The sequence below is a fragment of the Barbus barbus genome (genome assembly GCF_936440315.1).
Source record: "Barbus barbus genome assembly, chromosome: 13".
Lineage (NCBI taxonomy): Eukaryota > Metazoa > Chordata > Actinopteri > Cypriniformes > Cyprinidae > Barbus > Barbus barbus.
In genome coordinates, this window is record NC_136741.1 from 13,853,775 (window position 1) to 13,879,141 (window position 25,367).

General features: G+C 38.8%; 1 protein-coding gene across 1 annotated transcript in view; it reads left to right on the top strand.

Moving 5' to 3' along the window:
* LOC306878698 (transforming growth factor beta receptor type 3-like) overlaps positions 1-21,596 on the top strand; it is a 137,128-nt gene extending 115,532 nt beyond the window's left edge. The window contains exons 13-16 of the mRNA XM_079431190.1: positions 5,577-5,876; positions 8,352-8,511; positions 13,352-13,459; positions 20,638-21,596. Of these exons, the coding sequence (XP_079287316.1) occupies positions 5,577-5,876; positions 8,352-8,511; positions 13,352-13,459; positions 20,638-20,756 (687 nt within the window). The 3' untranslated portion in view covers positions 20,757-21,596. The remainder of the gene's footprint in view (positions 1-5,576; positions 5,877-8,351; positions 8,512-13,351; positions 13,460-20,637) is intronic.
* Positions 21,597-25,367: the final 3,771 nt, after the last annotated feature.

The following is a 25,367-nucleotide window of genomic DNA, read 5'->3' on the forward strand; positions in this document are numbered from 1 at the left end:
TAAAACTGCAACACATTTTAACCATAATTATCCTGACTATGTGCCATATACCACATTAAAGCTGAGATTCTCCCATTTTCAGTTATATATGTCACATTTATGGGAAAATTCTTTAAGTTTTGTAAAACAGGTCCATTTATTATGATGTGCATGCCCGAAAAGCACAAAAACATTGAAACAAATGGGGGGAACCACAAGAGCTTGATTGGAGCAACAATTACAAGTCAATTCACTGAAATGATTTGTATAAGGTTATAGTAAAATTAAATAAGTAGAAAATGTCTTTAATACATTATGTATTGGGGTGGGTGATGGCGCAGTGCGACCTCTGACATATATAGCAATTGTAAGTCGCTTTGGATAAAAGCGTCAGCTAAATGAATCGTTCACAACATCGATCTTCATGCCAGATAGTAATTCATCAACCCGCAGCATCAGCGTCATGATCAGCATCTAAAGACCGAATTATTTCGACACATATCTGGCATAAAATGTCCTTAAATTGAGCTGATTATCTTGGCAGAATGTTGAGAAACACAACAAATAAGCTGTTCTTGAAATTTCAGTGATGCCACGAAATAATCCACACAGAAATCGGAACCCCGCTAAAGTTGCAGTTTTCTTGCCTTTCCCAGCACTGACATGATTTTCGCTCTTGTGACTTGATATTACGGTCTGTTTGCAGTTTCTAATGATAGAAAAGAAGTTTCTGAATCAAATGATATGAGATTCAGCAGGTGTTTCTGCACCTAAAGTAAACTCCGAGATGATTGAAATCAGTATTTAGGAAGCAAACCTCCAGTATTTTTTGGTAAAAAAATAGTGTCAATAAAGTTATTAATTTCAGCATTTATCATGTTAGAAAAGAAAATTGGAGAACTGTATCTTGAACCCACTGATATAATCTATCATTTACAGCAATAAACACAAATTACCTATTTTCGTAATTTTTGTGGCTATCACAATTTTGACAGAATTCGATTATGCGAGTTTCACAGATGGGGGTCACATTTGCTGTCACTTTTGATTAGTTTAATGCATCCTTGTTAAATAAAAGTATTAATTTCTTTAAAAAAAAAACTTATTAACCCCAAACATTTGAACAGAAGTGCATATGTGGATCTGTAGGGCATTACATTGTGTCATACATATATTCTGTATGTGCGTTATGATTGAAAAGATTCCTTTGGGGTTCAATAAAACCATTTCCAGTTCTGTAACCACATTAGGAATCTAATTTAATAATTGAATGAGAAACCATAGACACAAATATAGTCACTGCCAAAAGCTCTTGAAATACAAGATCTGCTTTTACCCTTTAAACCATAATGTGTGCATAATGTGTGGTTCTCCTTGTGCATGGTTTCGTGTCTCCAATACCATAAGCGCCTGGTGTCTGTGTGTCTGATCAGACATTGTCCTGAATTTGTGAGCATGTGAGATCTTTCTCTTTCTATCTTTGTGAAAGAAGTTAGGAGTCTGCTTTGTGTGTACATTTTGTCTGGTCTGGGCTCATGTCAGTGGGGTTTCAAGAGATCTCAGAGTGGAATGCTCAGGTTCCCACTTTGTGTTTATAACTCTTTCTTTTTCAGGGTTATAGTCTTTCATTATATATATCCACTGATGTTCCAGCTCATATGCCATATGAAAATAACAGATCAGTGCTGATCGTTGCTTTTGATGTATTGATTTATACCATTCAGTAGATCACAAAGCTTTTAAACAATATGCAATAACGTTTTTAATTACTAATTTGTAAAACATTTGTTTTTAATTAGTTTATACCTAAAACAAGTTAAAAAAAATGAATTAATAGCTATGTTTCTATGCACCTATTTTTATGTATGTTTTGGAATATCGTATTTAAAAAAAAAAAACGCTGAATAGAAACACCAAAGATAAATAAATTCATAAAAACGCATAAATTCAATTGTGCTCTCAACTGAGTTGGATATATATATTTTTTAATCTGATAAGAAAACGTGCAAAAACTAGGTGGAAACACATTTACAGAATAAATAAATACAGAATAAATTCCTTGATGCGCATTAAAAAGCTAATGTGACTTTGGGCTATGGGATGGCATAACTGGACTAAGCGATCTTGCTGCACAGCATCTGAAATGTTGTTTTTGTCATTCTTAAATGCCTAAGCCAATGTCTGTAGTCAAAGTGGTTCGGTATAATTACCTCCCAGAACTGTCTTTCGTGACTGCATTCCCAAACAGCAGGCTTCCTCCTTCGAAAGCAAGAGAACATGTCTGCATTTATTGCATTTCGTCTGAGGCTCAAGTAATTTATGAATGAAACTGCACCCTCCTACTGCAGCAAATTACCTTTTTCTTAGTGATATTTGGCACCAGTTTATCGGGAAGGGATGATTTCTTCATGCCACTGGATGAAAACGGTGCTTTATTTGCGAATGTTTTATGTGATATTCCAATATTAGCAACTTTGGATGGAAACATAGCTAATTATATATTCTTAAGCTTGTCACAAAACAGTGAATCTACTGTGAATTAACTTTTTTTGTTAAAAAATGTAATTTTTGAGCAAGTACCAGCCAGTGTTCAAAACTTGAAAAAAAAAAAAAACTCCTTACCTTAGCCCGATTCACAGCGGTTATCTTAAAATAATGTTTTCTAATTTGAGTGGTACTGGTAGGAATTTGTGGGAAATTCAAGCATGCCGCCTCGTCATTACTTCACATCTGTAAACATGAAGAAAGCGTCCCAGATAGTAGGCTATATCGCATGTGAGGGTCCTGTGGATCATTTATAGCCTTTTCTGACAGCAGCTGGAATAATTACATTTATCATTTTGTGTGTTTATGAAACAAGTGTAAGTGACTGAAATGAGATATTCCATTATATTCCAGTTTTAAATGTGCATCTGATTACAGATAGCTTATATACTATACATGGGATTACACAAGATTTGTATTTTAAAGAGAATCAGATCTAAGGAACAATAATTTGCTTTTTGGGTTAAAATAATTTTTATATGAAATTTGAATGGTATGAAAATTGGAGATTAGACTATACAGAAATTGAAATCTACATGTACCGCTAATATACACTAGATACACGTAGTCACCCAGTGCTGATGTTGTTAACATTAACAATTTGAGAACAAAGTAACAATAATAATAATTTGCACGGATTGATGTGATATGAGCTAACTGATCGTTAGATTTAATCACCATTTAGCACGATTTATTGTATTGTTTTTCTCCTCTGTTGGTCAGAACAAAAGTGGCAGATGTGTTACTTGTTCAAATGACAATATCTGGGGAAAATTCTTATTTGGGTCATACTTCCAAGGTGTAAGCTAGAATCTGTGATTCCAAAAGTACTGTATCCACGATGGTGCGGTTTACACAGTAGAGCCGTGCACAACCCACGCAAAGACGATAATTCCACAAATATCTGCAATTGCAGGTCTCAAACAGGGATGGCGACAAAGAGGCAAAACTTTTGGACTGCAGCTTTAAAGAATGAACAAAGTAGTTTAAAGGTGCAGTAGGAGATGTTGGAAAATGCTAACTTTAGCCTGATAGCACTGAAAACAAACATCCAGCCCTGCCTGCAATTGCCGTCAAAAGCCACGCCCCATGAACGCATATACGCTCACAGACCAGAATACCAGACAACATTACTAAAATAGGCTACATCAGCGGTTCCCAAACCCAGTACTCGTGTTCCAAAGTGAAGGAAACGTCAACGGATTTCCACTGCTCAGGGTGTAGGGAGCAAAGAACACTGTGTCGGGAGCATGTCAATCGGACACAGTTCATGCACGTAGCTCACTTCTAACGAGCTGGTTATATGAATCGGGTGTGTTAACTAAGCGAGACATGCAAAATATGCGGAGGGGTACGAGGACTGGAATTGGGAACCGCTGGGTTACATCATGTGTCATTCACCGGTGAGAAAACTTTATAGCACAGTTAGTAAAAGTACTACAATACCAGGAAGGAAGATCGGGTTGTTGTTGTATCTGCCATTCTCGTTCAGTCTGCACAGCGCATGTGATCGCGCTGATGACGTATCCTGTCTGTGCGAACCGGGTGCACAGAGGTATGCAAATACATACGTTGACAGGCAGGTAGGAAAGCCAATTAAAACGCTCGGACCGAGTGTTTTGATTGGACAAACATTTCTTTGTCCTACGCCTTCCACAGTATATATAAATACATATAAATACATTTAGACCACTGAATTTAATGATTGCTATCGGGATGTGAAGAGACTTCAACCAGCATAACAAAAATAGTTTCTGAAGACAATCACCTATCGCACCTTTAAAAAAAGAAAGGGTGTTATATACATTTTCCTATATTCAACATGAACTTTAGACAAGCTCTCAAACCACAAAAAGACAAATGTGTAACTGAAAAAACATCTATACAATACATCAGCGTAGAGTGAAGCATGCACATTTACAACATGTGCAACTCCTTTTTACCGTATTATGCAATATTGTTTCTCAAGTAAATATATCCTTGTTTCAAGGACTTGTATATATTTTATCTGGAGAATTAGACAAAAATATTATTTAACAATAGGATTTTAGCAGTGTGTTATGGTTTCAAAGAGTTAATACAATAATAAAAATCTGATAACACTTATTCACTTAAGTTGTTCCATATGTAGATGCCAGCTATTCCAATTTTAGACAGTGATCAGTGACTGTAAATCCAAGTCTTTTGGAACCATGCAAAGCTTTGTACAGCATAAATACTGAAGTTTATATTATTGCCCTCTGCTTCATGTCTTTATTATGCATCTGAATATCCAATTGATACTACTGGTTCCCCCTTATGTTGTTCATGTGTAGCAAGATTTTAAGTAGAAAATTACTTAAATGCACAAATTTTTTTGTGTGTGTGTGTGTGTGACAGTCTGTTGTCACTGAAAATGCATGTTATTTATGAATCTTACGCATTACTGTTTGAGGATCATCGTCTGCCTACCTGAAATGATTCGGCCACTCTCCAGAGTATGACACCTCTGTTGAGGAAATGGAATGCAATGTTTTTTGTGGCAGCTCTTATCTGTCATGCATGGTTTTACAACATCAGATGGCCAAACTTTTACCACTGAATGATCCTTGAAGATTTATTTGAGGCACAGAAATCTGACGTCACAATTTGTGATTCTTGGAACCGTAACCACTCTGACAATGTTTCTTTAGACAGTCTGCCGTGTTAAAACAAATCAACAACCTCTGTGCGTTATTTGCTGATTTGAATCGATGCCTGAGAGAGTTGGTGGAAAAAAACTCACTCAGACCAATCAAAAAAGATAGACTGAGCGTGTCTGCCAGAGGACTAGACATAATATATAGCATCTGAGCATCACTCTGCTGATCCATCTCGTACTATATGAATCACTTTTGATGGTATTTATGAAATATTGACAAAAAAGTTGTATTAATCAAGATAAAGAAAACAGTATTTCTTTTTCTCTTTGTCTTGCTGTAACTTTCTTTTATTTCTTGCAGCAGAAGCATATTTTGTCTCACAGTAAACTGACTTTTTCTTTATTAATAGAGACATGTGACCTTTGTCCACAGATTTCAGCCACAAAAGCTGATCCTAACCTTGGGTTCATGATCCAGACCTGCTTCATATCTCCAGACTCCAGTCCTCTTACACCATCGGACTATGTTGTCATAGAGAACATATGTCCTAAGGACGACTCCGTGCGCTATTACCCTAACCCTAGAGGCGATTTCCCCATCCCTCACGCTCAGATGGACAGAAAACGCTTCAGTTTCACCTACAGATCAAAGTTCGACGTATCATTAATCTTCCTGCACTGTGAGATGTCCCTCTGCACCAGAAGAAATGACAAGGAGATGAACCTGCCAGAGGTAGAAATCATCATCTTAACATAGCAGCTCTGATCTAATGAGATGCCTTTGTAGGCAATATTTTGTAGAATGTACAGAACTGCTACTTATGTCAATCCAAGAAGGATTTTGCTAATTTTTTTAATTTAATTTTTGCTTCTCCAAAATATTTTTCTCCTTAAAAATTATCACAGTATTTTCTGTATTGTGTTTTGCAGTAAAACTCACCAATAATCATCAGTGTATTTGTATAATTAGGATTAGTCACAGTAAGATTACCTGTACATTTGTTCAAAGGGATAGTTCACCCAAAAATGAAAATTTGCTGTTAAATTAAATTACCTACTCAACTGTTGTCCTGCAATGCAAGTTAGTGGTTACCATCACTTGAGTGTAAAAAAAAAGCATATCAGGAAACACAAAATTAATAGTTCCTGATGCTATATAGAGGTCTTATGAAGCAAAATGATTGGGTTGTGCAAGAAACTGGACATTATTTATAACATTATTGCCTGTAATCCATAGCCTGAAGCATGTGGTCTGGAGTGATGTCTGGCTCGCAAACAAATTAATCTTTTGAATTGCTTATTTAAAATAGTTTAAAATAGTTTGCAGCTCGAACAGCACAGCTTATCAAGTTAATGTTTTTTACAGAAATACTTTGGAAAGATAACAGAACGCTAGCACAAATAATGCTACAATTTATTAAATTTGCAGCTATTATCATGTTCAAGATCCTAGAGGGGCTGCTATGTAGAGCTTTCCAAATGGATTGCTAATGAACTTGCATTTCGGTTATGATGCTGTCTTAAAAAGAACCTTCCTAATTAGGCAGTAAGGCAGCTCACCAGGTTTTGGTACATAGCCTTTACCTCCTTCATCTTTGCTATCATCATATATGCATTTCTCTTACTTTTACATAATATCTTTGTATTGTTTATACATATCTTTATAGATGACCCTGTGATAACACAGTTACAATTCATAAAACTGTTCCAATACAAATCAGTTTTAACTGATTAACATAAACTGTAGGTGTATTGGCTTTCACACAATCTGATTGAAAATCAATCAACTGCATTATCAGCATCATTAACCGAATCAAAATTAGCTGCACTGTGCATGTTTGTTAAATTTTAGGCTGCACAGGGTTATCAGATCTCATTAAGTCAGAGCGCAGGAACGCAGATAACTTATTGACCCTAGGACATATTTTCAGAGTAGCTGCTTTATTATATGGACAACATGAATACAATTTTTAATTCATTTAAATAGTCTGTTTGACTTTGCTGTTCATCCTAAGAGTTGCTTTTCGATTCATTGCCTTGGCACGGGTCACTCTACGCCAGCTGCTAGCATCAATCCACTCTCTGTGAGTACGGGATGCATAAATCTTAGGTTACTTCAGTTACCATCCACAGAGGAAAAACAAATCTCCAACTTTCACTGTCCTTTTTCAAATTTTCCTTCCTCCCTCACTTCTAGCCATAATCATTTTAATCTCCTGCATTTTCAGACGCTCTAATCATCATATTGCACATTAAGGTTGTTTATGTCTCACCTAACATGATCTTGAAAATGACTCATTGTTTAGTTGTAGATGTTTACAGTTCAGTCATAATCTGGATGAGGATAAGAGACGTGACATGTCAAACCATATAAACTGTGTATGAATATATATGTGCTTTCTCTGCGAAGAGCGTGTGCTCGGTTTGGCTCGGGAATAATGGCTGCAACACAGAGAATGGCTTTAATGGCTTATTATATACACTAATCCATGCTCATGAAGAACAAAGTTAAAATGTTGTACATCACAGGGCTTAAAAATAAGGATGGTCTGATGGGGTCACTGTGAGAGTGTTTTAGGCCAGTTGATTCTAAGGCCAGTATTGCATTGTTGTGCACAGTTGACAAATCAGTAATGTTTTGAAAGAAATGGTATGATAGAAAAAAAGGTGCAAAAGCCATCACTGTGGTGGTACCCTTTAAAAAGTTACTAATATGTTCCTTTAAGGTGCTAATATGCACCCTTAAGAAAAAAATAAGATACAAAGGTGTACCGTTTAAAAGGGTTTCCCTCCAATGACAGCTTTTGTACCTCTTTTTCTAATACGTTTTATAAAAGATATGTTGCTAAAAATAAAACATAAAATATCTTTGGTAAAGCCTCTGAAAATGTTGGCATTTCTCGACCAGACCAAAAAAATAAAATAAAATAAATAAATATATATATTCTTATTGCTGAGCCCTACATTAACACCCCATTTATACACGTAGAATATGTGTAGAATACATGTAGTTTTCTGTTTGCCAAATTGCAGAAGATTCCAAAATCTGGCTTCTTCTCATAATAAAGAACGTGCAGTTGTAGGCCTGTTTATTATTGTAAGGTCTTTTATCTCATGAGGTTCATGATGTTCTTTGAGGATTGCGGTGCCCATATGCCAAAGATTACACCTGGATCTTGTTCTAATGTTTCTGCTTCTCTCTTTGTAGTGTATGTTACCAGATGAAGCCTGCACTTCCCTTAGTGTGGACAACATCCTCCTCATGATGATGAATACCAAGACCATCACCAAGCCAATTGTGGTCATCTCCGACAACACACCTGTCACTGTTAACGTACCTGTGGAGCCACCTGGTCCACGACATACTGGTAAATATTGCATAAAATATATATATGTTCTAATAAGACTCCAGTCATTTCTGTGAAAGAAGCGGTTTTATTTTTTCGAACATCTGTTCGATATTTTGAAGAACATGGCGTATATGAAGCATTATGGGAGAAAGTGTGCCCCTGCTGCAGATCCCCCGGCTGATTTTGTACGTTTACCCACTGACAAAGAAATGATCAGTCTATAATTTTAATGGGTGGTTTATTTGAACAGTGAGAGAAATCAGCAAAAAAAATCCAGAAAAACACATTTCAAAAAAGTTATAAATTGATTAGTATTTTGAGTCAAATAAGTATTTGATGTCTTTTATACAGGAAAGGAGCTGAGATTAGGAACACTCTCTTAAAGGGAGTGCTCCTAATCTCAGTTTGTTACCTGTATAAAAGACAACCTGTCCACAGAAGCAATCAATCAATCAGATTCCAAACTCTCCACCATGGCCAAGACCAAAGAGCTGTCCAAGGACAAGGATGTAGACAAGATTGTAGACCTACACAAGGCTGGAATGGGCTACAAGGTCATCACCAAGCAGCTTGGTGAGAAGGTGACAACAGTTGGTGCGATTTATTCGCAAATGGAAGAAACTGTCAAATAACTGTCAATCTCCCTCGGTCTGGGGCTCCATGCAAGATCTCACCTCGTGGAGTTTCAATGATCATGAGAACGGTGAGGAATCAGCACAGAACTACACGGGAGGATCTTGTCAATGATCTCAAGGCAGCAGGGACCATAGTCACCAAGAAAACAATTGGCAACACGCTACGCCGTGAAGGACTGTAATCCTGCAGCACCTGCACCGTCGCTCTGTTCAAGAAAGCACAAGTACAGGCCCGTCTGAAGTTTGCCAATGAACATCTGAATGATTCAGAGGAGAACTGTGGTCAGATGAGACCAAAATCGAGCTCTTTGGCATCAACTCAACTCGCTGTGCTTGGAGGAGGAGGAATGAACCCAAGAACACCATCCCCACTGTCAAATATGGAGGTGGAAACATTATGCTTTGGGGGTGTTTTTCTGCTAAGGGGACAGGACAACTGCACAGCATCAAAGGGACGATGGATGGGGCCATGTACCGTCAGGGCCAGGGCATTGAAGCTAACCAGGGCATTGAAAATTGGGTCGTGGATGGGTATTCCAGCATGACAATGACCCAAAACACACAGCCAAGGCAACACGGAATGGCTCAAGAAGAAGCACATTAAGGTCCTGGAGTGGCCTAGCCAGTCTCCAGACCTTAATTCCATAGAAAATCTGTGGAGGGAGCTGAAGGTTCGAGTTACCAAACGTCAGCCTCGAAACCTTAATGACTTGGAGAGGATCTGCAAAGAGGAGTGAGACAAAATCCTTCTTGAGATGTGTGCAAACCTACTACAAGAAACGTCTAACCTCTGTGATTGCTAACAAGGGTTTTGCCACCAAGTCATGTTTTGCGAAGGGGTCAAATACTTATTTGACTCATTAAAATGCAAATCAGTTCATAACTTTAAAAAAAAATAATATATATATTTTTTTTTTCTGGATTTTTTTTGTTGTTGTTCTGTCTCTCACTATTCAAATAAATGCACCATTAAAATGATAGACTGATAATTTCTTTGTCAGTGGGCAAATGTACAAAATCGGCAAGGGATCAAATAATTTATTTTCCCACTGTGTCAGTCACTCATAGATCACAGACCTTGTCTTGCTTTGTGGCACATTACTCCCATCTGGAGTCTTTTAATATGTGGCAGTGTTGAGTATGTGTGTATTTGCACGTGTGTGTTTATTGTGCAACGTGGTTTGGTTTGAGAGTATACAGTATGTGGTTCATTAGAGATGTGAGACAAGGGATGCATCAGAGGAGAGGAAAAAGACCAGCTTTCCAATTCTGGATAGCATTTGTTTTCACTTAAACATTCTTTAAGGCCTCCTTTTCCCGTACAGAGGGGGGGAGGGGGGGGGGGGGGGGGGGGCAGAGTGCATTTGCTATAGATAGATTGTGTTGCCTACCAGAGGAAAAAAGTGGTGTCTAAATGTTTCACAAAGAAACTTAATTTGACCATGACTGATTTGTTCTCTTCCCTGCATCCTTTTGGCACTATTGTACCTATTGCGGTTAAAGTGATTCAACTTTACTGACTCGCAGCCTTAATGAAAATCATTCCGCCTTAATAACACAATGTTGCTGTGCTGCTTGTAGCAAATGGAGCATATGTCTATTAGTCACACTTGATTAGGGAAATGATTGCCACTCCTGTAGGATGCAATCTGGGATTTTATTGGCTCAAGTCAAGTCTTATGTAGGTTTAGTTGTTTCTGAGTGGAAACAAAATCAGAGATCAGTTCAAAAACAAGCAGATGACACATACCTGGGAAATTGGGAGCGAATACAGATTCCAATGTGATTCCAATGAATCAGTATGAATCCAATGTGGGCTCATTCTTCATAAACAGGCTTGTGTATGTTGCCAACGCCAGGCTTATTTTCTCTGGTGTGGATTAGGTAAACACAGATATGCCATAAAAGTAATGAAAACAGGCTTTGCGTCTCATTTTGAACATAAAGACGACTCTTATACAGACATGGCAGAAAAGCAACCTCTCAAAAAGGCTCAAAGCGCCGCTCTGGACAGGATCCCAAAGTATTTGGCTTAATCTACAAATCAAAGAGGGCAGTTTGTGGGAGTGCCATGCTTTGTGAAAAACACAGTAGAACAAAACTTTGCCATCCGAAAACAGATTTATGATCAGAAAACAATAATTCCCTTATGGTCAAAAACAAAGGTACAAACTCAAATTAGATTGTTGTAAATGTCTTAATTTTAATTCGATGTGCTGGTAATCAAGTCCAAGTTGGTTTTGAAGTTGTGGACATGACAAACTTTTCTAGGAGACGCATGACAAATGAAATGTGTTTTAAAATCGGCCCAAAATATCAACATATTTGATATCCTCCAACTGAACTGGTTCAGTCAGTCGGTGGCCATCATACACTACACAATTTTCAGTGAAATCTGTCAAATCTGACAGCCCAAAATCTGCAGACTGGTTCTGACTTCCGGGAACTAGCACGGATTCCTACAAAATGCAAATCAGGGGGAAAAAAACGTCTAAAAGTTGTGTAGCATATTCCAAAACCTTATGAAAAAAGAATGTTCAACAACTAAATTTAAGTGTTAAACTAACCCAGTCAGGTCTCAGAGAACCTAGTTTAGATCTTTGTGCACTTAACCTTTTTATGAGCCAATAACTCCTCATTCCTTGAAGCATTGTGAATGACATAATCAACAATTTTTTTGTCTGTCTGTGTGATTGGATTCCAACGTCCATGGTAACTTGGGGCTTCTTTGAAATTATGTACCACCACTTAACAACTGTCTTCAAAGATTTATATGTTTTTGCTAAAACAGTGTTTTTCTATGAAAAAAGGGATTTTTACTTATAGAACTTCTGTGCTCTATACTGCTGAATCAGGCAAACACATCATCTTGTTGAAGTTTGTCCCAACTTTGTCCAAAAAATACACACAAGCATATTGTTCTTGCGCTCAAGTTTACTTCCCTTCTGAAACCTAGCTAGCCCTAAATAGGGCGAAGTAAAGAACAGCACAAATACGTTCTGACACCTGGGAGGAGATCTTGGGCGGTGGTGACTACATAGAAATGTTGTCCAGCTCATTAGGGCTAGTTCATTTACTTCCCTCTGAGATACTTTACAGGGATTGTGGGTGGAGTAGCTCAGCCAAACTTATGGCAACAGCAGAGTAAACCACATCCCTGGCTCTGAGCTTTGAGCTGAAATAGCTTCTCCCAGGAATCCTCTAAACATACAAGCTTTTGTTCTTTGTTCTGTTTTCCTTCCTCTTGTAAGCCATAAATACAGTACATGTTGAGATTCTACTTTATTATTGATTTTCTGCCTTGCTTAAAGGGATAGATCATTTGCATTCTAAACCGGTATGATTTTGGAACACAAAAGACTTGGGTATTAGGAAAATCAGTGGAATCCACTTTTCAGTGTATTAAAAGGCATTTGTCATTCTGTTAAAAATTTAGGTTATAGTAGAACTATTAAAAAAATCATCACCAAACTTTTGAACAGTAGTGTATTTTTTGCTCCCTCCTTTGCCCAGATCTCAAAAACACATATATAGACAGAGGTGTTGATGGCAAGCTTTGTTTTTGAGCTGCCCTGCACAGATATGATATAGGGGACGGTTCTGGTGGTGCTTTGGGGTAAAGGGTAAAGCATGAGGTGGGAGCTGTTACATAGCGCTCGCTCCTGTTGTAACAGAGCGCTCCAGCGATAGTCTGTCATCAGTCTGTCAGAGGAGATGAAAATTTTTAAGGTGCTCTTTCTGAGAATAGCCTCTATTGTGCTTGGGATTTTGGCGCTGGACCAGACAGGCTATGAAGCTGGCGGCCACACAGGGTCTATTGTGCTGTGTGATCAGTGATCATTAGAGCTAATTAGAGCTCTGAAAGTCATTCGGTTTGTGGCGCGAGTCCAAGGAGATGCTTGGCTTGCTCACGGATACCACTGCAAAGCCCATACAAAGCATGTGCTATTACTTTATACAGCACATGGCCACCAAACACTTACACCACACAGCATGTAAACATGAACCGTATCACGCACGCTATCCTAAGATAAAACACAGATATTAGAAGTCAAATGTTTTGTAAAAAAAAAAAAAAAAAAAAGATCGATACGGTTCACCAAGCTGTAAAAAGAAACCTGTACTGAATTCTGTACTGAAACCTCGACCACAAAGTGAGAAATTTTAACCGCTATATGCTTAACAGACATAATTTAATATATTTATTAACATTTTTCTTGCAGGCGTTATATATTTCTTGGACACCCCAACTGTGGTGGGCATTGCTTTTGCTGCCTTTGTGATTGGAGCCCTTCTGACTGGAGCTCTATGGTTCATCTACTCGCATACAGGTGAGAAAATACTGCAAATTCACATCACAGCCTGGACCTTCATTCCCATTCCCTGCATCACACTAATTAGTACTGAGAGTTATGCATTGTCATTTTTCATGTTGTCCAAATAAGAAAGGAAACATGCTCATTTTTTGATTATCGGAAGGGCTTGCCAGTTCTCTTAGCAGCAGCGATATGTTAACAATAACATATTGACTCCAAGCTCGTAAATATATCCCGTTCGTCAGCAGAAGCGCATCTGTCTTTTCCGTTCTTTCAGGCATTGGGGGGGGGGGGGACTGCTGGATGGTCGGCAGTATTTTGGGTACAATAGCCCGAAGGGGACTGGAAATTCCCCCTGTCCGCTGTGAGGGTGTCTCCAGGCCTCACAGGAAAATACATATACAATCCTCCCTCTGAATGATCACCCGCCCCTCCTCCCTGCATTGCCCTGTTGTCGCCAGGCCGTCGACCTCTGTTGACCCTCCAGAGGATGCGCATGCGCTTTCTTAGCCCCCGTTTCCGCCCTTTTGCATTCCCGCAAGTCCGGCCCCTGGTTTCTGTCCTCAGTGCCGTTGATCTGCTACCGTTTCATGGCACATGATTGAAGGGATTCACTGTTCCAGAATCTGCAGTTGTGTAAGCCGATGAGTATCAGTATGTTGACTGAGGATCAAAGCCATTCTGGATTTGATCTATTTTTGGGTTTTTAGAACATGTATATCTTGGATATATCCATGTCTTGACATAAAAGGAGTCATGTTTAGATTTTATTAGCTTTCATTTTTATTCCAGATTTTTTTCAGAAACATAAATCAGTGTAATTTTTATTAATATTGCCTGTGGTATTCAGTTGAGATGACATTATCCAGCTGTGTTTCTGCTCACTGTTGTTAAATGGGACTGAAGATTTCAGATCAGGTAACCCCAGAGAACTAGTTTATTATTATTTGCCTGTTTATACTGGCATCTCAGATCAGGGTGACACTTTTGAATTTGACTAACCTTTAAGTTCATTTAAGGTCAAAACCATGATCTTGTCAGAAACAGGTGTAAAATGTTGAAAGGGGCAGTCGTGGTCTAATGGATAGAGAGTTAGACTTGTAACCTCAAGGTTGTGGGTTCGAGTCTCAGGTCCGGCAGGGATGGTAGGTGGGGGAGTGAATAACCAGTACTCTCTCCACCCTCAATACCACGACTGAGGTGAGACCCTTGAGCAAGGCACCGAATTCCCAACTGCTCCCCGGGCGCCGCAGCATTGGCTGCCCACTGCTCCGGGTGTATGTTCACTTCTGTGTGTACACTTGGATGGGTTAAATGCTGAGCACAAATTCCAAGTATGGGGTCACCATACTTGGCCACACACCACTTCCCTAAAAAAAAAAAAAGAAATGAGTTGTGGTGTAAGCTCTGATCATTCCAACTATGTGTTTCTCATAATGGCACTGATTACTTCATACAAGCCAAAAGCTTGTTAAACCACGGTATTGTAAAGTATTCAATCATATTGCTAAAATAGCCCTATTTGGAATCATTTTTTGATACTGATGTTAACCCCAAGTGCTTTTCCTGTTTGGAAAAGCCTAAATTATTGGCTCGTGTCAGATGAAAAAAAAATGCTAAAAGATGAAAAATCCCCCCTCCCTGGGAGGTGCAAGAAAATGCCAGATGAAAGTCAAAATCCTCTTTCTCTCTCTGTCAGTTAGACCCGCAGAATTATCGTCTGTTTTTCCCTGTTAATTTTGACTTTCTCTAGGACAAATAATAGTCCATGTTTTGTAGTGTAGTGCAGTACAAGGGTTACATACTTTTAGTTGCCAAGAACCCCTAATTTAGATAATGTGATGTTATGAGGAAAACATGTTTGAAAAAAATTATATATGTGGCTTTTGTATTTTCGTTGTAAAGCCAAAATGTGATTAAAATATTATTTGGAAATAATTTACTCTAATTTTGTTCATTAACAGCATATTTCTTCTAACCATTTGAGTAGTTCTAAATGTATCCAAAAAATAATTTCAAATTTAGTTTTACATATTTTCTTTTCGTTTTTTCATTGTAAACCTTCCCTTTGAGTCAGTAACGTTCGACATAACGTCAGAGTGACTGACGAAAATGGGATCTTGCCCGAGAGCCCAATCACCTTTGAGTGTTAACAAAACAAGCCAATGACAGTTGGCGTGCGTCTTTCGCCACGCGCACCCCTCCCCGCAGCACGGGTATAAAAGGAGAGCGTGTGCAAACGCACATCAGCTTTTCGCTTCGGAGCCTAGCCTTTTCAGCAAACCTCCGAGAGTGTTCCCAGACAGCAAGTCTCGGCGTTGGTGTTACGGCGCATCAGCGGGTGTTGCCGATCCAGTGCTGCTGCTTCTCTCTCGGCGTGCTGCAGCCTATCAAACTGCGGTTGCGCCGCAACCTCCCCTGTACGCTTCAGCGCTTCTCTAAAAGAGTGTTTTTTCTAAAAGAGCAATATCTAAAAGAGCTCCACGAGTGATGGGCGTCTTTTTAAAGATGGCTTCCCGCTCGTGTGTTTCTGGATGTGGTCGTTTCCTGGCTTCATCTGACAGTCATGGTCACTGTGTCTCGTGCTTGGGCTATCAGCACGCTGAAGCATCACTCGCGGATGAGTCATGTTCTCATTGCGGCAACATGACCATCGCGATGCTGCGCTCCAGATACCTCCTCGTCAAAGGGGGGGGGGGGGGGGTATCCCCCTTGCCATGCTCCTTTCTAGCTCCTCTGGTTCTCGGAGGGCTACTTTGGCTCATGGTCAGGGTGACTTGAGGATAACAGTGAGAGCTTCCCCGTCGAGTGCGTCTCCGCAGGCCTCTCACTCCTCAAGCGCATCGCACCATCTGGTGTTCCCGGACGAGTTCGCGGGATCCTGGGACAGGGCGGGGCCCAGCATCTCGTTCGGAGCACCAGCGGATGACAGGATGTCTATCGCTGCATCAGAGGGCAAACTAGGCTCGGGGGATGACGATTCGGCTGTGCTGCCTCCGTTAGGAAGAGTGGCGTTGCCTGCTCGGTGTCAATCACGTTTGCTGCGCCATTTCCCTCTACGGACCGGATACGTGCGCTTTATTGCTTCTCAGTTCAGTTCCCCGTGGCGAACCCTGTTGAAGTTCTTCCCGCACCCTCGGCAGTCAGGCGTGGGGGAGCACCAGACGCCAGGTCCAGCACTCGTGTGTTTGCCCAAGGTTAGCCCTTGTGCTGGGCTAGGTGCCCGTGTGTAGTGATTCCCCTTCGGGTGATCCCACATGTGTATTCTTCCACGGTACGGCTCCCCTCACGGTGATAGAGGGGAGGCATAGACATTCTTTCGTCTCTGCTGTGTATTGATCTCACCCTAGGCTGGCTGAGTCTACCTCAGAGACTTCCATATGTAGTACTGCCCTTGGCCAGTTCATATGTGTAATCTCTACATGGTACCTCCTTTACGCAGGATGTGGCTTCCGTAGCGTTCCCCTACACTTTCCTAGTGTTATCCATACCCACTGTACGGAACAGCAGTGGCTGTCATCTCTGCCTAAGCCCTGTCCTATCTTCCGTCCCAACTGGTGTGGGGGGACTTGCCGGCTTCCGCTGGGCACTGGAGGTGGTCAGCAATAGTGGCGTTTTCATAGGGATCCCATTTTCGTCAGTCACTCTGACGTTACGTCGAACGTGACTGACTGAAAGGGAACGTCTCGGTTACGTTATAACCCTCGTTCCCTGAAGGAGGTAACGGAGACGTAATGTCCCGTCGCCACAGTTGCTGTACCACCGCTGTACGGCTGGAGCACATAGTCTCGGCTCCTCAGCAAAAAACTGATGTGTTTGCGCACCAGTGTTAATTTTGGCAGGCATTTTTTATTTAGTCTTAGTCTTTATCTTGAGACGAAAATGCTTAATAGTCTTAGTCACATTTTAGTCATTTGAGTCTTTCATAGTTTTAGTCTAGTTTTAGTCGACGAAAAGTCATTGCTTTTTTGTCAACTTTTAGTCATTACTTTGTCAAACTGCAGTTACCAACATTTATTTTGGTAGCTGTTTTATATGTAGTATTCTAACAAAAATAGTCATCAATACTTCTCTCTTTAGACCAAATCAATTAAGCTTAGTTATGAGAAATTTGAATCAAGGATTGAATTTGGAAAAACTGGAATAAATTTTCAATTTTTGGTAGAAATATAAATTAAATTTTTTATTTTTCAGATACAGTAGGTTTACTTAACAAGTATACATTTATTTAACATCTTTTGTTGGTTAACATTTATGACACAGATAATTAGGAATGCTGTCCATTTAAGACGGAAGGTATGCATGTAATAGCCTACTGACATACATTCAGTTTTCACCCACCTTTTTAAGCTCACTTAAACCATAACGGACTGTATTTCCGTGAGATACTCTACATGAGAGACATTTGGACTGCTGTGTGTGTATTTGAGCACTGAGAACTGATCGCGCGCTGTATGAGAACTGAAGAAGTGGAGCGTGCGCGAGAGAGAGCACTTCTATCAGCGCGTTTCCGCCTATCGCACCATCACTGACTTTAAGTTAATCGACAATGAATTGTGACTCCCGGGAAAAAAGGGACGTCTGGTCACCCACTCCCTAACCCTTCGGGTGCTGAGACCATTGTTTCAGATCGCTAGTTCGCGTTTTGGTAGCCTATCCGTCCACCGCTGCCATGCAAACACCCCTTTTCCAATGACAGAGATGCACATTTTGAAAGACAAGACAGTTAACTTAGCCTATAGGATGTATTTGGAATGTCCGGTAGTCCTCAAATAACATTTTAGTCCCGTCTCGTCTTGTTAATGAAGACGCGCATAAATTTCGTCATAGTTTTTATCATCAGATATTAGTTTTAGCTCGTCAACGTCTCGTCTTAGTCACAGAAAAAAGGTTCGTTGACGAATATTTTTCGTCGTCGTCTTCGTCGACGAAATTAACACTGGTTTGCACGCGCTCTCCTTTTATACCCGCGCTGCGGGGAGGGGTGCATGTGACGAAACACGCACGCCAACTGTCATTGGCTTGTTTTGTTATCACTCGAAGGTGATTGGGCTCTCGGACGAGATCCCATTTTCGTCAGTCACTCTGACGTTATGTCTCCGTTCCCTCCTTCAGGGAACGAGGGTTACATAACCGAGACGTTCCTTCTTGCTGCTTCTGGGGGTCAACCAGACTCCAGTTTGCAAACCCCTAGTGTAGCATAAATAGCATTGTACTTAGTATTATCTATATTGTATTATACTATTTATTAATATTTTAAAATAGCTTTTATTTTTATATTTTCAATTTTTATTTTTTACTGATATTATGTGGTTTTGTCATTGTTAATAGTTTTTGTTTTTGTTTCAGTTTTAGCTTTAGTACTTTTTTATTAGTACTTATTTTATTTTATTTAAAACTGTCTTAAATATTTCATACTTTATTTACTTTATTTTAGCTTTAGTTTAGTTCATTTATTTTGAATAGAATATAGTTTTACTTAACAGTAACAACACTAGTATAGTATAGTTTAATAGTATAGTATAGTAAAACATTAAATTCACACTTAATGTACATCCTTCACTCTTTTACACTAAAAGAATAATGTGTAATGAATGCAAGATTATGAGTACATAATTGTAAAACATACATTGCTCCATACATTAGGGATACTTCTATTTTAGGGAAAGCTACATGTGGAATGTTGCAGGAGTCTGTTAGAAAACAGCTGTGATCCTGTCACCATCCCTGTCGTAGAGCACAATTGATAGGTTAAGGACGTTGCCCCTGTGCACAGAGTAGGAGTTACACAATGAAATGACACAGTCGAGTGGAAGAGGTCAACAAGCTGCCATCAAACTCTTTAAAATGCATCTCTGTTTGGGGTATTGTTTGAAATAATTAAATAACCAACATATGTTGTTAGTCTGCGTGTTGTCACTGTATACGTTCGCAAGATGATTGGTTGTAAAAGATAGGTGTACAGAGGCAGATAAGCCAGTCTAGTACACAGCGCTGGGTGAGGAAATAGGCTGTTTTTAGCTGGAGCTCTTGGCAGCACATCCCTGGCACATATTAGCAGCAGAGGGGCCTAAAACAGGGAAGTAGACACACGTCCAGTTGAGCTGAGAAGAGAAACACACACATATATAAACACACTTACATTTTACAATAGTGGGTTGGTGGAATTAATTTACAGAAGTTTTTACAGAGATTTAAAATGTATGTAGTGTAGGAGAGCAGAGTGCTTATTAATATTGGTGTTTTAGTCAAAGTCATGCGCAAGCTCTCTACAAGATTAATTACATGCATTCTTACTTACCGCTCTGCCTCAGAGTTGAGGCCTCTGATAGAGGAATGTTTATATCCATCTAGAACAATAATCAGTGAAGACAAAGAAAGAAGAATGAGACAGACGTTAAGTCTTGTTTCAAAACTGAGTATACAACCTCCTTAGATGCCTTTTTTGGCTAAATTCAAATACAGCAATGCATGTTTCCTTAAAGGGGACCTATTATGCTCCTTTTTACAAGATGTAAAATAAGTCTCTGAAATCCCCAGAGTGTGTATGTGAAGTTTTAGCTCAAAATACCCCACAGATCATTTTTTATAGCTTGTTAAAATTGCCAGGGTATGAGCCAAAACGCGCTGTATTTGAGTATGTTGAGTATGTTTGAGTATATATAACAGACTCGTGTAAAAGTAGCTGCTTATAACATCTACAGAATTACAAACTGTAATTACAGGCTGCTCCATAACTTAGTTACATTGTAACTACTACTACTAAGTACTTAACTAGGTAATTGCTCTGTTTTATGACACCTTAAAATAGTGTTACCTTAAATTATTTAAAATATAAATACAGCAACATACTGTACATATCAAACATTCTCATCTGTTACAAACTTTCCAGTCTGCTGCTACTGAAGCTATTCTGAAGCTAATCAGTGCACAAAATTAATATACTCTAAGTGCACCAACCAAACCACTTAATGCAAAAAGAACAAAATCTGTTTTTGAAATAAATGTTGTCTGTCTGAAAGGGTTGCTATGCTTTCACGGCTTAACAGCTTCTGTCATTCCGAGAGATCTTAATCACAGAAAGTCACATTTAGTGCGATTCATTGTTTTCTAGATGTCATGAATCTGAACACGGTCTTTTTCTATGTGTCACTGTAAGCTTTAACGTCCTTTTTATCCATCTCCCTCTTCAGGTGGTACAGGACCAAAGCAGCAGGTGCCAAAGTCCCAGCCGGCGTCTGAGAACAGCAGCGCGGCTCACAGCATCGGCAGCACACAGAGCACACCGTGTTCAAGCAGCAGTAATGCATAGAGCAGCTGGACTGATGATGCTTCCATTGGCTTTATGCTTTGTACATTTGTGGAAGAATCTGTTTCGTAGCATAACCTGAGGTCTTATTATTTTCATTATTTGGAACTGAAATGTTTAGGCTGAATATCCGAATGGATGAAAAAAGCTATGTTTAGAGGTGAGGGAAATAACCAAATCAAGAGTTTTTAAATGTTGCTTTTTTCTCGAACCCCATAAGAGAGTGTTATTTTGCCTTATATGGTTGAGATTAGTGTGGAAATAATAAAGGCTGTTTACAGCAGTCATTATGGCATGAAGGCGATCTAGAGGAACAGTTAGTACTCTGCGAGGTTACGCAAAGGCTCAGTCTTCACCCAAACAAAGATCAGTGCTTTGCCGAAACAAGCATACATATTTCAAAAATTTGACAAGAGAAAACTGTAATAAATAGGCCAATATCAAAATAAACGATTCAATATCTGATTTTTTAAAAACCCAAATCATTTAATTCTATCTAATAGTATTCTATTTTTATATAACTCTGACTGGTCTTCAGGATTCAGACACTATGAGTAAAGGGTGTAAAAGCCTTTATCAGAGGCATTTTCAATGTATATGACAGTTTTTGGAATATTGTAAAATAATGTATATTCTGTGAATACTGTATGAAATGCATAGATTTAAAGTGGAAATAACTCCATAAAAAGCTTTAACTAAAACCATATATTTATCAGAAGATTATACACCATTTAGAAGATGATTTTAGAATTATAAATTTAATCAATAAGACAGATATGAATGAATTTACAGATATACATGCACAAGCGCTTTCCCAGAATTGGCCTTTTAAAAGATAGTCGCAAAATAAAAAGAGAGAGTAGATTCTAGTGGTCTAATAGTTTTTTTTCCCCACCTAAATTCTGATGTACAGATAATGCAGATAATTATAATAAGCATTTTATGATTCAAAATGAACTTCTAGATTTTATAGAATGTTATTTTTAAATGCTGGCCATTATTATTCAACATTAGTATAAAAAGTAATGATTTCAGCTAACAGCAGACTGTAATGTTTTGATATTTTGTCCTTAAATTAAAAAATCAAAATGAGCATTTGTTTAAAAGGATTTGATGTGCCTAGTCACAAAAGATGTACATAATCTAATGCCAAAGAATGGGCATTTACTTTCCTGTCTTTTTGTGTTACAGCAGCCCCTGCGATGTGTATGTTTAGGTACTAACCTACCACTAAAGTGAACACAAAATCAACATTTCTCAAAACAAATCATGATTTCTGCTGTGAATGTTAAGTTAACAGTTTGGGATTTTGTGTAGAACATGCATACAGATACACTTGTAAAGTACAAGAAATGTATGAATGCAAAGCCAGAGTAATCCCACCGTCAAAACTTTACATGAATGTCATAACATTATAAGTGCCTTACCTTTGAGTATATGCATTATGAGATAAAATGAGGCAAGAAGGGAAGTGGTGTTTGCTTTGCTTTAAGCACAGTATATCCCCACTGATGTGAAAATCTGCCAAATCTGTGCATCTAGTTCTTTGGTTTTAGTATCTAATGTTGCTTTTTTGTTTGTGTGCTGCTTGCTAGAATGTACTTTATTTCAAACCTTAATTTCATTTTAAACTTGTATAAATGTCTCCTGTAAGAGGAAAGAGAGTAAGAATTTAAACATTCATTTGTGTATAAAGTTATATTTTTCTAGAGATATATATATATATATATATATATACATAGAGCCACCCTATAATTCTATCTGCATACTGTGAATTTTTGTGGGCATATTTCTATATAATGTGACGTGTTTTTTCTAAATCTAAACATAGTCCATAATGCTGACGTAAGCTGCATTTCTTATTTTTTATGACGTAATCATATAAAATAAGATGTTTTGTTATAGATATATATTTAACAACTATATTTTATATGAGAACACTATAATATTTGGAATATAAAATATATTTTGGTGATGCAAGTGTTTTTATCTCTCTTTTAAGCTCTTCACCATTTAAGTATCTGTTAGCAAGTGTGTGTTTGGTCACACTGTAAGCTCGATGTATCATGTTTGTGGGTTTAAATGGATGAGTATATGCCTAGTCCTTGTCTTGTGTCTTTTGGGAATGTTTAAAACAATGCTGTCATGTCTAACAGAGTTTGAATCTCTGCTAGGTGTAATCAAGGGTCATTTAATGGCTGTAGAGTTAACAAAGGCCTAATTGGTTTTATTTATCAAAAGGCCTTTTTCTCATTCCAGTAAACACTCTGTCTCATGATAAACTCTTTATTTTAAAATTTGAGTTCAAACCGCTGTGTTGGACTTCGTGGTTTTCCTGTACGTTGAATGATGAAATTGATTGTGCTGTCTTTCTGTTTGTTATCTACCTCATTTGTGTGTCTATGTGTGTATAAGGTTTCATTGTCTTGTCATTAAGAATATTTTACTGTACATATTGAGGTTACATAAAATATATCACATCAAAGGTTTTATCTTTACAGATTTGACAGTTCACTCTGTATCAGACTTTCAGACAAAAGAGGGAAATCTGAAAGATGTAAATGTGAACCTTTCAGAATTAGACTTGCTCTGAAACTATACACCATTTGTGGCAATTTTTGTGTTTTGTTCCTCCAATGGTATGTGAAACCGTTTAGTGTTTGTAAATACAATGTGCTGTAAATATGCATGCTATATGTATGCTCTGTATATACCAAATAAATTCTTGTAATCTTTCGGGAGTGTGTTTTTGTGCTCATTTAAAAGTATAAACTGAGCCCCATATTGTGTCTGCTAATGGAGAGGGTCAACCAGGACATTTCTTACACAATACACTTTTTTTTGTTCTGTTTTTTCGTCTGTTTCCATGAAACATTGTCTGCCTGATTGCTATGTAGTTTGCCTCTATAAAAGTATTGTTATCCTGTGTTAGTACTGTTTAGTTGCCATACTGTTCAACAATGGGTTCATTACTTGATATAGACCATGTGGAGATATGGCACCCACACCTATGAACATATTGAAATGTGCATATTAATGCATACATATAATACATAATCGTCTTCGGAACACAATTTAAAGGGGTCATCAGATGCCCATTTTCCACAAGTTGATATGATTCTTTAGGGTCTTAATGAAAAGTCTATAACATACTTTGGTTAAAATTTCTCAATGGTAGTGTAAAAAACACCTTTACCCTGTCAAAATCAGCTCTGTTTTCAGCACGCTGTTCTAGTTTATGTTGCTTTAAATGCTAATGAGCTCTGCTGACTCCGCCCCTCTCTTCCGTTGAGTGATGAGCAGACCATAGATATGTGTAGATTGCCTATTCGACAGCTCCAGACGTTGACTCGTCAGCCATCTCGCGTTCACCATTATAATCAATGAATATTCAAAGATATACAAGTGTATAACTTGCTGTTGTAGACACAGTCAATGCACTGAAAGATTCGCAGACCGTTCCAAAAATGGCAGATGGCTTACACTTCGCGGCTCATAGAAACAGTCGATAATGAGGCATCTAGATATATCTATGGAGTACTACACTAGCACATTATTAGGAAAGACGATTTGCAAAGATTCACAAAAACCCTTGTACTCACTTCTTCTGTAGATAAAGCTGGATCATGAATGATTCGGGTGAGCATAGATGCATTTATGTACAGGTCCTTCTCAAAAAATTAGCATATTGTGATAAAGTTCATTATTTTCTGTAATGTACTGATAAACATTAGACTTTCATATATTTTAGATTCATTACAACACAACTGAAGTAGTTCAAGCCTTTTATTGTTTTAATATTGATGATTTTGGCATACAGCTCATGAAAACCCAAAATTCCTATCTCAAAAAATTAGCATATCATGAAAAGGTTCTCTAAACGAGCTATTAACCTAATCATCTGAATCAACTAATTAACTGTAAACACCTGCAAAAGATTCCTGAGGCTTTTAAAAACTCCCAGCCTGGTTCATTACTCAAAACCGCAATCATGGGTAAGACTGCCGACCTGACTGCTGTCCAGAAGGCCATCATTGACACCCTCAAGCAAGAGGGTAAGACACAGAAAGAAATTTCTGAACGAATAGGCTGTTCCCAGAGTGCTGTATCAAGGCACCTCAGTGGGAAGTCTGTGGGAAGGAAAAAGTGTGGCAGAAAACGCAGCACAACGAGAAGAGGTGACCGGACCCTGAGGAAGATTGTGGAGAAGGACCGATTCCAGACCTTGGGGGACCTGCGGACCTGCGGGACCAGCAGTGGACTGAGTCTGGAGTAGAAACATCCAGAGCCACCGTGTACAGGCGTGTGCAGGAAATGGGCTACAGGTGCCGCATTCCCCAGGTCAAGCCACTTTTGAACCAGAAACAGCGGCAGAAGCGCCTGACCTGGGCTACAGAGAAGCAGCACTGGACTGTTGCTCAGTGGTCCAAAGTACTTTTTTCGGATGAAAGCAAATTTTGCATGTCATTCGGAAATCAAGGTGCCAGAGTCTGGAGGAAGACTGGGGAGAGGGAAATGCCAAAATGCCTGAAGTCCAGTGTCAAGTACCCACAGTCAGTGATGCTGGTGTTGGTCCACTGTGTTTTATCAAGGGCAGGGTCAATGCAGCTAGCT